Source organism: Culicoides brevitarsis, chromosome 2, assembly GCF_036172545.1.
Source record: "Culicoides brevitarsis isolate CSIRO-B50_1 chromosome 2, AGI_CSIRO_Cbre_v1, whole genome shotgun sequence".
Classification (NCBI taxonomy): Eukaryota; Metazoa; Arthropoda; class Insecta; order Diptera; family Ceratopogonidae; genus Culicoides; species Culicoides brevitarsis.
Window position 1 is genome coordinate 38,266,176 of NC_087086.1, and position 13,228 is coordinate 38,279,403.

A 13,228-nucleotide genomic window follows, 5' to 3' on the forward strand; every position below is an offset into this window, starting at 1 on the left:
TTTTTTAACGAAATTTTTGACATAAGTTTTTTTTTAAAAATTACTTTTAAATTTTTATTTAAAAAAATTAAATAAAAAAAAATATTTTTTTGATTAAAATAAATTAAAAATATCAAAATTAATGGAAATTTATTTTTTTTAGTTGAATTAATTTTTTTTTTTTGATTTGATAAGTAAACATTAATTATTTTTTTTAAATAATTTTTTTAATGAAAAATCATAAATGTCAATTCAAAAAATGACCGTTAAAAATTTGAAAATTGCCTTTTTGCTAATTTTAACAGAAATTTTATAACTTTCGAATTATTTAAAATTTTAAAAAAAACTATAAAAAAAATAAAATAAACTTAAAAAATTTTTTTGATTATTTTTTTTTAATTTCGTAATAAATTTGATTTTTTGAATGACGGTTCTAAATTTGAAAATTACTTTTCTGCAAATTCAAACTTAAACTTAATTTAAATTTAATTGAAAAAAAAATTATTTTAATGAATTTTGATTTAATGAATAATGAAATAATGAAAATTTTCTTTTAAATTCTCACTTTTTGCTAATTTTATCTAAAATTTATTAATTTTTAAAATAATTTACAATTTAAAATTTTTTGTTTTTACATAAAATTAATATTTAAAAATTAAGATAAATTTAAGAAAATATTTCAATTATTTTTTTTTAATTTTTATAAATGTCAATTCAAAAAAAAATTGACTGTTAAAAATTTGAAAATCGCCTTTTTGCTAATTCATGAATTTTTATTTAATTCTTTGTTAATTATTTTAAAAATATAGTTCTCATAAACTATCAAAAAAAGATAAAAACAAGAAAAGATTAAGAAAAATCATCAAAAACAAAAAAAAAAAAAGAAACAACGAATCACAACTTGACACCACGAACCCTGAAGACAAATAAAAGTGTCTCACTTCTCCGAAGGATGTTTATTTTGCACACGAGTGTTTGCCTATACGTTGCATGAATAATAAAAGACACACATAATAAAAAAAGAAGAAGTTAGGTCGAGAACGAAAAGAAGGGAAAAGCAAACTTCATTGTCTTTTTCTGCTTCTTTCATTTTTTTTTTGCTGAGTTGAGGTGAGAGAATCTCTCTTGGGAAATTGTTTTGTGATGCATGTTTTAATGCTCCATTTGTGGTTTTTATCTGTGGCTTACCACAAAAACTCACACAAAAATCTCAAACTTTTTCTTCTGCTCGTCCTTTTAGGTTGCTGGCACATCGATCATCATCAAACAAACAATCATCTCCATCCGCCGGGCACCTTTGGCGATTATTTCTGCGACAGTCCGTGGGCCTTGTTGGAGTCTGCGACGACAGCGATGCGTGCCAAACAAGGAGACAACGTCGAATTTGTCCTCTGGACCGGGTAAGCTAAAAAAAATTATTTTTGTTGGGGATACTCAAAAGTGTCTGTCATGACGATGACACACGTGTGACATGAAAAGCACAGAGAAAAATAAAAATCTACCGAAACAAGAGACCAAGACAATGACAAATTTATTTTTATGACTAAACTTTTATTTTTTTGCTCGTATGTGAAGCGGAGAATAAAACAAACGATGGCAGAGAACAAAAAAAAATTATACACATGTGAAATAAAATAATAATTGGAGCAAAATATATATTTATATGCCAGAAACACACATTTTCTCATTTCATTCACATTCAACATAAATAAATCAGGCAGCGTAGGCTACAAGAGAAAACGCTGTGACAGAGGACAAGCGAACGAACATGTGTGTGGCGTGCAAGGACATGCACCAAAAAATATCTGTTTGATCAACAAAATTTCGGTTTGGAATTTTCCTGATGCTGTGAATACGAGAGAGATACAGAACCAAAAGTGTTTTGTTGCGTGTTATTTTTTTGTGTTTCATGGCGCTTCGTTAGTGTGGGTAGCTGATTGTGCGACATGACATCCATAAAAGCATCGGTTTAAATGATTTTTCAGGCATTTTGATGAAATATCGCAAAAGGAACGGGTTTCATTTAAAATTGTAATGAAAAAGGGAAAATTTTTAAAATTATTTTTAAAAATAATTGAAGTAATTTTAGTGCTTCAACTACTTTGTTAAAGCTAATTTCAGTCTAATTTACATCATTTTTGATAATAAAAAGTAATAAAAACTCATTTGTTATGACATTCATATATTAAAATTTGTAAAAGAGGGTTTTAATATGTCTGTCTGTTAATATTAATTTCAACATTTAATTTTTTTTTCCTAAAAATTAAAAATTTTTTATTAAAAAAAAAATATTTAACATTAAAATAACATTTAAAATTGATTTAAAATTTTAATTAATATTTTTTACCTTTTCAGCTTCAAAAAAGTTATTTTCAAAAAGATCAAACCAAACAGTTCAAAAAAATGTGAAGTCTTACACAAAATACAAAATTTAATAAAAAGATGTCATACATATCGAAATTCAATTCCAAATCTTATTGACTGATTCAATAAAGACAAAACTAATACATGGCTCTTGGCGGCTCATGGAACTGAAAACTACTGCTGACCTTGTTGTAAGAGAAAATAATTCACAAATGGAAGACCTTCGGATTCAAATTCTTCATGAAGAAAACAAAAGTAACAACTAGATAGAAAAGAAACAATTCTGACTGTTCGCCATGCCAACTCTTTTAACACCCATAAAGCCTTTATGAATGGAAGATAAATGTGAAGAATTTAAAATGGAAGATTATTTGAATGCTGCCACAAAGCAATTAATTTTCATACCCAAATAGTTCCTTCTGAAGAAAGAAATTAAAGTAAAGACAAGTTGAAATTTCAGTTTGCTTTTCAAACTCTTTAAAATAATTGAATACTTTGCTATTAGAATCAAATTTAGTTTATGTTAAAGATATGAACAGAATTTTCATCTTTTTGTCTAGGGTTTTTTTTTTTTTGAAGAAAGAAGGCATATACTTTGAGATTTGCAAAACTGATTCTGATCCAGAGACCTCTCATAAATTTTGGAAAATTTAAAATTTTTATCAAAGACGTTTATCTTTGAAAGAATTGATTCATAATGATTTTTCTCATAAAATTTCCGAAAAATAGGAAAATTAGCAATTACTTCAAATCATATTATTATCTGATTGAAAATGCGCTCTAATTAAATCTTTTGACAAGTCTTTTAATCAAAAAATACATTTTTTCTACATCATAAAACTTTTCATCAAATTACCGTAGTTACTACTCATAAAACAATTTTTTCGACGTATGTTTATATTTTTTTTTATTCAAAAAGCGCTGCACGACTTCTCATTTAGCGTGCACATAATATTGAAAAGGCTCGAGGGTACTCGCAATGACATGGATGAAAACTAGTAATATAAATATAATAGCACGAAATTGCATAGCAAGCTCCTCATGCATTCACTTTTTTCTACTCGAATTTTTTGTTTGAGTGTATATTTAAATAAATAAATGCGAATGTTGTGCTAATGTTATTTTTTTTCGCATACAAAAAAAATTTGGAATTTTCGACTCAGTTATTTTTTGATGATTATTTGGCGCAGAAATTCCATATAATTTTTTTTTTCATCCTCATCCACTAACTAATGAGTAAAAGGATATTTTTTCAAGCATGATGGAACTTTAATGAAATTTCCATGTTATGCGTCCCCAAATTAGCTGGTAACGGGGAAAAATTAACGCCAAAGAAAGTTTTGTTCTCGCCTCGTAAATGTTCATAAAGTGTTACTATTGCCGACATTACGCGTAAGTTTCTTTTCGTGTTTCGCTCTTTTTTATTACTTCTTCCTTATTGTCGGTGTCTTGTTGCGTCTTTTTCTTCTTTTTTTATTTCTGGGTTTGAATACGAGAGAAACCCTTTAAATTTTTAAAGATTTCTTTTTTTTAAGTGACATGGAGGAAAAGTAATAAAAATCATATGCGCCCTACTTTTCATGGAGGAGGGAATCTGCTTTGACTACAGACGAAAGCACATGAAGTGCATTCCATTTTATGTAGAGCACTTATCCGTTTTTTGCTTCGCGCGATACTTTGTGGTGCACGATAACAGCAAGAGCGGATGAAATTGCGTTAAATTTACACGTGACAATTTACTAAAGTGGATCGCGAGCTCTCAAAAACGTGAAATGACAGTAGATTTTTTTTTGTAGTTTTATTAAAAATTTCGTTTTATTACGAATTTTTTTCTCTCTCTTTTCTCATTTCTGCCATTTTTTGTTTGATCTTATCGGTATCAAAGGGAGTTGCTTGACCAATTCGATGTCTCATAACCATAGGTTGTTCATTTTTAGTTTCTGTTTGACTTGAAAATCCATCAGGACTTGATTTTAATTCAGATTTTGGCTCCTCTTTGACTTCCTTTTGAGTTAAAGTTGCATCAGATTTTTTTTCAATTTCAGTTGTTGGAATTTTTTCTACTTCAGACTCTTTTTTAGGTATTGACGAAACCCTTGTTTGTTCTTTTTTGATAACTTTCGCTACTTTTCGTGATCCATTTGAGTAAACATGACTCGTGATGGTCAAAAAAATCAATAAAATTACGAAAAATTTCATTTTTAATTCAATTTTGAATTTAAATCGAGAGCTTCACAGAAAATACTGAATTCAAAATAATGAATTGAGAGTCTTGAAAACAAAAATCAACTGAAACGTGACATTTATGAAAAACAAATTTAAATGGAATTCGTTACGTAATTCATAAAAAAAATGTTTTTAAGCACGTGCATTTTGCATTTTTGTTGATTCAAGAACTTTTTATTTCCGGATTTGTAGTAAAAATTGTTCATTGAGATTTTTTTACTTAAAATTTTTTTTCACGAATACGAATTTTTTTAAAATGCTTGGTTTGGATTAATTAATTTGATTTTTTTTTGTATTCGTCCTTTGAAGTTTTCTGAAATTTAAAAAAAAAATATTAAAAAAGTAAAAAATTCTAAAGGAATAAAATTAAAGACTCACATGAAGAAAAAAGACCTTACATAACTTTGACAAATGTTCCGACGAAAAAGTATAAATTTCATTCCATGCGTTCTAAATTTTAATTTTCCCATTTTTTTTTCTCTCGTTTCTCCCGAAAATAGCGACGGCTTAGCACACTCAGCGCGCCGTTTGCTCGAACAACATCGAATAGATTTACTACGTAATATAACAGATTTATTAGGACGTACATTTCCATCGCAATTCGTGTTTCCCGTGCTGGGGCATGAGGATGGGCACGGCAATAGTTTTGATCGTTTAGGTGATTTATGGCGACACTGGTTGCCATCCGAAGCCCTACAAACATTCGAAAAAGGTAACATTTTTCACTGTCCTCGATTTTTATTCTGACAATTATTACTCTTACTCTTTTTTGGCAACTTTCAAAATCAATCAAACAGGTGGCTACTATACCATCGAACAGACCAAATCTCGTCTGAGGATAATCGCGTTGAACACAAATTACATGCGACACGACCCGAAATACTCCCAATCGCATCTTTCGGCGGTGCGACAAAAGTCGGGGCATCCCTCAGATGATCGACATAGTTATAGCAACACTTTCTATCATCACAAGCAAGGATATCGCAAGTACGATATGGATGCGGCGTCGGAGGATACGAGACGTTGGCATTACCGAGACAGAAATCGGGGACATGCGAGAGACGGGAGTGTCGATGGAGGAACCGTGAGTGCCCTTTCTGGATCGAGTCACGAAGCGGAAAAGCAATGGGAATGGCTCGAAAGTGTGTTAGATAAGTCAAAGAGAAATAAGGAAACAGTAAGTAAATTTTTTGAGAAATTTTGAAAAAAAACTTACGAATTTTCCTTTGAAGGTGTATATAATAGGACACATACCACCGGGTTCAGATGAACGACAAATTGGAGAGATACCAAATGGGCACACAACATTTTCAGAAGTGAATAATTTGAGATATGTAAGACTGGTTCGAAAGTATTCCTCGATCATACAGGGGCAGTTTTTCGGTCACCTGCATTCTGATTCCTTCAGGATTGTCTATGATGATGGTAAGTAGATTTTTTTTTTGATCCATATTTCCTGATTTTTTATTTAAAATTTTCATGTTGAACCAAAATTTGTTCTGAAATAGAAAAAAAAACAAAAATTAATAAATTAAATTAAAAGTTTAAAAATCGTAAAATTTATGAATCGTTAAAAAAAAATTTAAAATTAAAATTTTAAAAATTTAAAATTTAATTTATTTTTAATTTAAATTAATTTTATTTTTTTTTTTAAATTTAATTCAATTAAATTTTTTAAAAAAATTAAAAAATTTTAGCAGGTAGAAGATTTATGAAAATTATAAATTTTGGTTTAAAATTGTACTAAAAACATAAAATTAATTTTTTACTTATTTTTTTAATTATTTTTTTTTTCTGTGTTTAAATAAAAAATTTAAATCTAAAAATAAATTTTAATTTAAATTAATTTTTAAATTTAAATTTTTTTATTTAAAATTTTTAAATTAAATCTTTTGAATATTTTTTCAAATAATTAAATAATTTTTTTTAATAATTATGTTTTAAATAATTAAGCTTTAAATAATTTAATAAATTAAATTAATTTAATTTAATTTCTTGAGTTTTATCATAACCAAAATTGTTTTAAATTTCACAGAACTTCCGCGACTATCGAAGGAAGTATATTCAGCATCTTCGTCAGTTGTACATAAAGGTACCAATATTGTCGCTGCTCGCCTCTTTTTCTTTCTATCGACAAGCTTAATGGCATAGAGATTCTTAAAATTATAAAATTTTAATTAGAACAAAAAAAATCGTGCAGAAATTCAAAACAATTTTGATTATTTTAACGCTTTTCATTTCAAATATTTTTCGTTTGCTTCAAAAACAAAACAAATAATTCTCAATGTAAATTTATTTGTTAATCCCATTTTATTTTATTTCTTTCTCACAGGTAAACCCGTGTCATGGATGATGGTTGCACCATCATTAACCCCGAGAAAAATGAACGTTGGCTCAAATAATCCTGCACTTAGATTATATAAATTTGATACAGATACCGGTCAGGTAAGTCCTACTGCTTGCCATTTATTTATTAATCTATTATATTTTATAAGTATATTTTTGAACGGCAAACGCAACGCAGCAATACGACGACGATAAGCCTACAATGCCAAAATAAATGTAAACCTTCCTTCCTTCTTTTGCCATATTTTTCGGGGTAAAATCTAAGGCTATAAAATAATAATAATCCTTATAATGGCCTCTTTGTTGCTTACACTCCTTTGCTGCTCGGCGTGCTATATGACTCCTCTGAGTGTGTTTGTTTGTGCCTTGCGGTGTACGGAGGAGCCATGCATTATTATTATTAGTATTATATTAGCAAAAAGCGGATAAAGACTTGCCATACATTTATTGGTCGTTCCCCAAACTCCTCGATTTGACTGCCCAGCGGGAAGGAAGGGAGTGAATTTGACGGATTTTATGATGATTTTAATCATTAATGGGATTTTTCTGAAAAATCTAAGTTTAAACTTAAAATCTTGTGAAAGGACTTAGAATAAAGTTTTCAATCAAGAAAAATATATCCAAGAGAATGAAAGCTCACGAAATGTATTGAGACAACAAATGGAAGCAAAAACTAATCTTAGCTGGCTGAAGATAAAGGAATCCAAAGTAAAAAAGTTAAATAACAATGAGTTCTATAAATCTAAACGACAAAAAAGATAAATATATGCATTCATAACATCAAAAGAAATTTGAATTCAAAATCATCCACTGACATTCGATATACATCACTTTTTACTTGCCAAACCAAAATTAATAACAAATTTATTTCGTTAACTAATGAAGAGTACAAACTTCTGTTTTTAAATAAAACAGTTCATCATCGACGAACATAGACGGGGCAAAATAGCATGAGTAAAATTTTATTTCCGGATTTGACAATAAAAGCCTTTTCAACTTTAGATATTCTTAGGAGACGAACCTTAAAGCTCTTGTCCTTAAAGACAAATGCCTCTTTCCCATCCTCGATGACTTATATAACTCAATACAAGTACTTTAAAAGAATGATCAAGCAAAATTAACAAAAATCTCTCGATATAGTTGAGAAAAGGTATAAGAGACGAATAAAAATATCCAAGTAAACAAAATCATTACTTCAAGAGAAATGCAAAAACTCGAAAAAATCGTAAAGTTGAATATCAAATCTTAATGATTCAAAAAATCTTAATTGAGATTAGTTAACCCTCAAACATAATTTGTTTGGATCTTTTGATAAAAAAATTATTAAAATTATTCTTTGAAATATCAAATCAAAATTCTTCCTTCAGAGTGTCAAATTCATCCATTTTCACGACTCAGGGTCCATAAAAACGGGTACCGTAAAACTATAAACAACCATCAGGGCAGAACAAAGCAAGTAATTCGCATCATAAATACCATACAACACACGCCAACTATTTCTTGCCCTTTTTGGCATGTGCTCGAGTGTAAAATGTATTTCACACAGATAAAGACGCTAAGACTTTTGTTAATAAGGAAAGTAAAATATTTTGATGAAAATCTTCACATGTGTCGTCTTCTCGATGACGATGCAACCATCAGCAAAAGCTTTGAATAATCCTGTTTTAGTTTCCTTCTTAATCTTTTTCACAACTAGCAAACACATAATTTACCCCTTTTATGTGATAAAACTCGGGGAGAGAACATCCTTTCCTTTGCTTCCAACAACATCTCGAAGGGAAGACGACATCTCGTTGCTCCAATAGTAGTAGTAATGTTATTATTATTATATTTGATTCTGCAGTGCGAGCAAGCGTGTGTTACTCGCATAAAACATAAGAAGAAGTAGAAGTAAGAACTTTTATTATCAAATAAAGGTTTAATATCTCCCTCTCGGTGTGGCAATAGCAGAACAGTTAATCGTATTTTATGTGGAGTTAATTTACGGTATAAAGCATTGCGAAGAAGAATTTTTAAACGATTTTAAATTCATTTTTATGACTTTTTGGTCTGTATGTGGCTGTAGTTTTAATAAAAACTGCAGTAAAATTGCAAAGAGTGCGAAAATACGAGCAAAATTGGATTTCAATTGAAAACGAATTTGCGGAAATTAACATGAAATTCCATAAAATTCAATTTCTCATAAAAAAATGTTACTGAAATAAACTTTTTAATGAAAAATTTTTTACAATTTTCATATTTTTAAGCCATTTAAATCTTCTGTATATCTAAAAAATTGCTCAAATTTTTTTTCACATTTTCTTACTCCTCAATAAAAATTTTTATCGAAATTTCATTTTTTGAAAGAAAATTAATTAAAAAATAAATTAAATTAATGAAAAAATAAATTAATAAAAAAAATTAATTAAATTAAAAAATTAAATTACTAAAAAAATAAATTAAAAAAATAAAAAAAAATAATTAAAATTAAATTAATAAAAAAAATTAATCAAACTAAAATTCGTAAAAAAATCACAAAATTTTATAAATTTTTTTTTTAAGAAAAATAATTTAAAAAATAAATTAAAAAAAAATTAATTAAAAAAAAATTAATTAAAAAAAAAAAATAATTATAAAAAAAAATAAATTAAAAAAAAAATAAATTAAATTAAAAAAAAATTAAATAAAAAATAAATTAATGAAACAAATAATTAAAATTAAAAAATTTAATTAATAAAAAAAAGGAATTTATCAAACAAAAAAAATATTAAAAATATTCAATAAATAAGATTTTTTTCTCCTAAATTTAAGCTAAAAAAAATCATCAGAAAATGAAATATTTAACCCACGTAACATCTCAACCAATTTTCCACGAAAAAAAAAATCAAAGCAAAACGTGCCCCAAATTCAATCATCCAGACATTCAATTACCCGCAAAAAAGTGTCGCAAACAAATCATCGAAACCAAATTGATGAATACTTGTCAAGATATTTCCTTTTGTATCGCCACGTCACCCTACAGTGAAATTCTTTCAATTACCCACAAATCCACTTTATGCATCATAAACAAATTTGCTTCCTCTTCAGCAAATGTCCTTTTCATTCGAGACCATAATCCATCAGCACACATTTTTACTTAACTTATTGATTACATGCGAAAAATTTCTCCTTTATTCAGCATAAAATGTGACAAAACCCTTTTTTTGCTGTGCCATAAGTCGATTCGTCGCCTCGTCTCGCAAATATTTGTCACACAAACTAATTTTTTCATCGTCTTTTGCGGCACACGCAGCTATCAAGCCGAGTCATCAGTAACACGTCAAATCACAAACCAATAATAAATAAAATGGGAAGTGAATGAATGTTTGACGTCGTCTCCTCAAACAAGGCACAAAATCCGTAAATAGGCTCAAAATGTGTACGGCGTCGTCGTCACACATGAATAAATATTTGATTTTCCTTATTTAATTTTGACTTGTACGAATTTTTTCTTCTCTTCTTCTTCTTATTTTTGGCAAAACGAGTCTCTGATTTGTGTGATATTTGATTTTTTGATATAATCAGGAAAAATTTGCTGACATCATATGCCGAATAATAAAAGCAACAACAAACAATTTTCACCGGAATTTGTTTCTTGTCATATTTTTTTCTTCTCTCTCTGATTTTATCAGGAATTCTAATTTTTCTGTTTTTTCTCATATTTTTCTCTTCTTGTATTTTTTTTAGGTATTAGATTACTCACAATATTATCTCGATTTGGCATCAGCAAATTTGAATAATGAACCAGATTGGCAATTGGAGTATAATTTGACATATTATTATGGACTCACCGATGTGACAGCTGTCTCCCTGCACAATCTTGCCGATCGATTTTCCAATCCGGATGATTTGCTGTTTGCAAAGTAAGTATTTCTTGTGTTCAATGAGATAAGGAATTTTCCTTGAATTTTCTCATTTCAATTAATTGCTTTTCTATTTAATTGGCTATAATTTCTCGGAAAAGTACTTTTGATCGTTTAAGAAATTTGAAAAGAAGCATTTTTAGGGATTTGAAAAAAAATTTAAGAAGAAAATATTTTTTATGATTTTTTTTTATTTTAACTTTTATGAATTCATTTTTATTTTATTATTTTAGTAAGATTTTTTTTCGTCTAAAAAAAATTTTTTTTTTTTTTTTTAAATTTTTTAATTTTTTTATGAAAAAATAATTTTTATAAAAAAAATTTTATAATTTTTTTTAATTTATTTTTTAATTTAAAATTTTTTAAAATTATTTTTTTAATAAATTGAGAGAATTTTGCTATTTTTTTTTTAATTAATTAAAATTTATAAAAGTTATTTAATTTAAAGTTATTTTAATTTTTTAAACTTTTTTTGAAAAAAAAAATTAATTTAACTGAAAATTTTTAAAATAAAATTAAAATTGTTTTATTTTTTAAATAAAATATAATTAAAGTCAAATAAATTTAAAATTTAAATTAAATTTAATAAAATCAAAATATCATTTATTTTTCAAAAATAAATAAATAATTTTAATTTTATTTAAAAAAATAGGTAATAATTAGTTTTTTTTTAAGAAATTAGGTTTTTACTTGAAAAAAATTAAATAAATAAAAAAAAATAAATTTGATAAATTTATTAAATAAAATAAATTAATTTAAAAAAAATTATAAATTAGTTAATAATTTATTAGTTTAATTAAATTTAAATGAACTCTTAAAAATTTTTATTTTAATTAAATTTTAATTTAAAAATTTATTTTTTTTTAAATTTAAAATTTTTTTTTTTTTTTAAATTTTAAAAATAAAATAAAATTTAAAAATAAAAAAAAAATTAAATTAAAAAATTAAATTAATTTTTTTTTTAATTAAAATTAAATTTAAAAATTAAATAAAAATAAATAAATTAAATTAAAAAAAAAGATCATTTTAAAAATTATTTTTTTTTAAATAAAATTTCTTTGAAAAAAAATAAATTAAAATTTGTAAAAAAATGCGCCTTTTCAATTTTCAAAATTAACGAAGACTTTTTTCTTAAAATATTTATTACAACTCGAAGTAAGAAAAGCTTTTACCTTAATTATTTCCGTGTTGTCTGTATCGTCGAGTATAAATTTTGCGTTAAAAAGGGAACCGTGTCATTTTACTGCGCTTTGCTATTCTTCATTACTTTTCTCTCTCTCTCTCTCGATATTACGACAATTTTCATTACTTTCGTCGTAAATCGATGAATTTTACTCAGCTGAACTTTCAATTCCGGAAAACATTTTTTTTTGATGATTTTTCGTTTATATCTCTAATTTTATCTCTTTTTTTCTCGTTTCAGATATTATCGTGCCAATTCGGTACGACACTCCGCGACGCCATGCGATGGTGTGTGTGCACTTAACCATTATTGTGCCATTACTCGTGTAGATTATCGTGAATTTAAGGAGTGTTTTACCACGGCTGCCAGCGCATTGGCATCCTCAGCATCTCGACCAAACAGTTTTCCGCGTGTTTTAAGGAGTTTCCTCGTGCAAAGTGCCACGAAAGAAATGCTCATGTTCTATTTTTTAATTATTACTGCGTTAGTTGTGATGCAGTTGCAGCAAAAAGTCGTCGTTGAAGAAAGCGAGACGCGACAACAAACTCTTAGAGATAGTTATTCTTGTGTAATTATGTACCTTAACGTAATAAGAGAAAAGTGTTTTAATTGTGTTAGTGTAGTTAGTGCAATGTTCTTGCTGCTGCCGATGCCAACAACAAAAGTGTCGTCGTCGTTTTCAGGCAGCAAGTCGATGCTCGTTAGTCGCTGCACGACTGAAAGTAGAAATAATGCAGGAATTAGCATAATATCGACGAGTAGGTAAGAGATAAAATGCATTAATGTACAAATATTGAACAGGGATGGATGGAAAAGTTCACAAAATGACAATTTTTAAATAATTTCAAAATATTTTGAGTTTACAAAAATTTTCATGGAAAAAAAATTTAAACAAGATCCATTAAACTTTTTTTTTATTAAAATTTTCGATCCAAAAATATGAAATTTCTTAATTAAAATTTAATTCATAAAAGATTAATTTTTTTTTAAATTCAGAAATTAAATCAGAATTAAAAATTTAAAAAAAAAAAAATATTTTTTTTTGTCAAAGTGCATTAAAAATATTCTTTTATGTAAAATTAATTATTAAAATTATTTGGAGATTAAAAAAAAATATTAATCAATTTTGAATAATAAAAATTTATTTAAATTAATAATTATTATAAAAAAAATTAAAAAAAAAATAATTATTTTTTAATAAAATTAATTAATTAACGAAATTAATTTTAATTAATTAAAAATTTTTAAA

General features: G+C 26.7%; 1 protein-coding gene across 1 annotated transcript in view; it reads left to right on the forward strand.

Moving 5' to 3' along the window:
* The window catches only part of LOC134829091 (acid sphingomyelinase-like phosphodiesterase 3b), a 32,115-nt gene extending 19,370 nt beyond the window's left edge, over positions 1–12,745 (forward strand). The window contains exons 3-9 of the mRNA XM_063842086.1: positions 1,220–1,379; positions 5,070–5,281; positions 5,367–5,746; positions 5,802–5,994; positions 6,902–7,014; positions 10,621–10,796; positions 12,220–12,745. Coding sequence (XP_063698156.1) covers positions 1,220–1,379; positions 5,070–5,281; positions 5,367–5,746; positions 5,802–5,994; positions 6,902–7,014; positions 10,621–10,796; positions 12,220–12,745 — 1,760 coding nt within the window. The remainder of the gene's footprint in view (positions 1–1,219; positions 1,380–5,069; positions 5,282–5,366; positions 5,747–5,801; positions 5,995–6,901; positions 7,015–10,620; positions 10,797–12,219) is intronic.
* Positions 12,746–13,228: the final 483 nt, after the last annotated feature.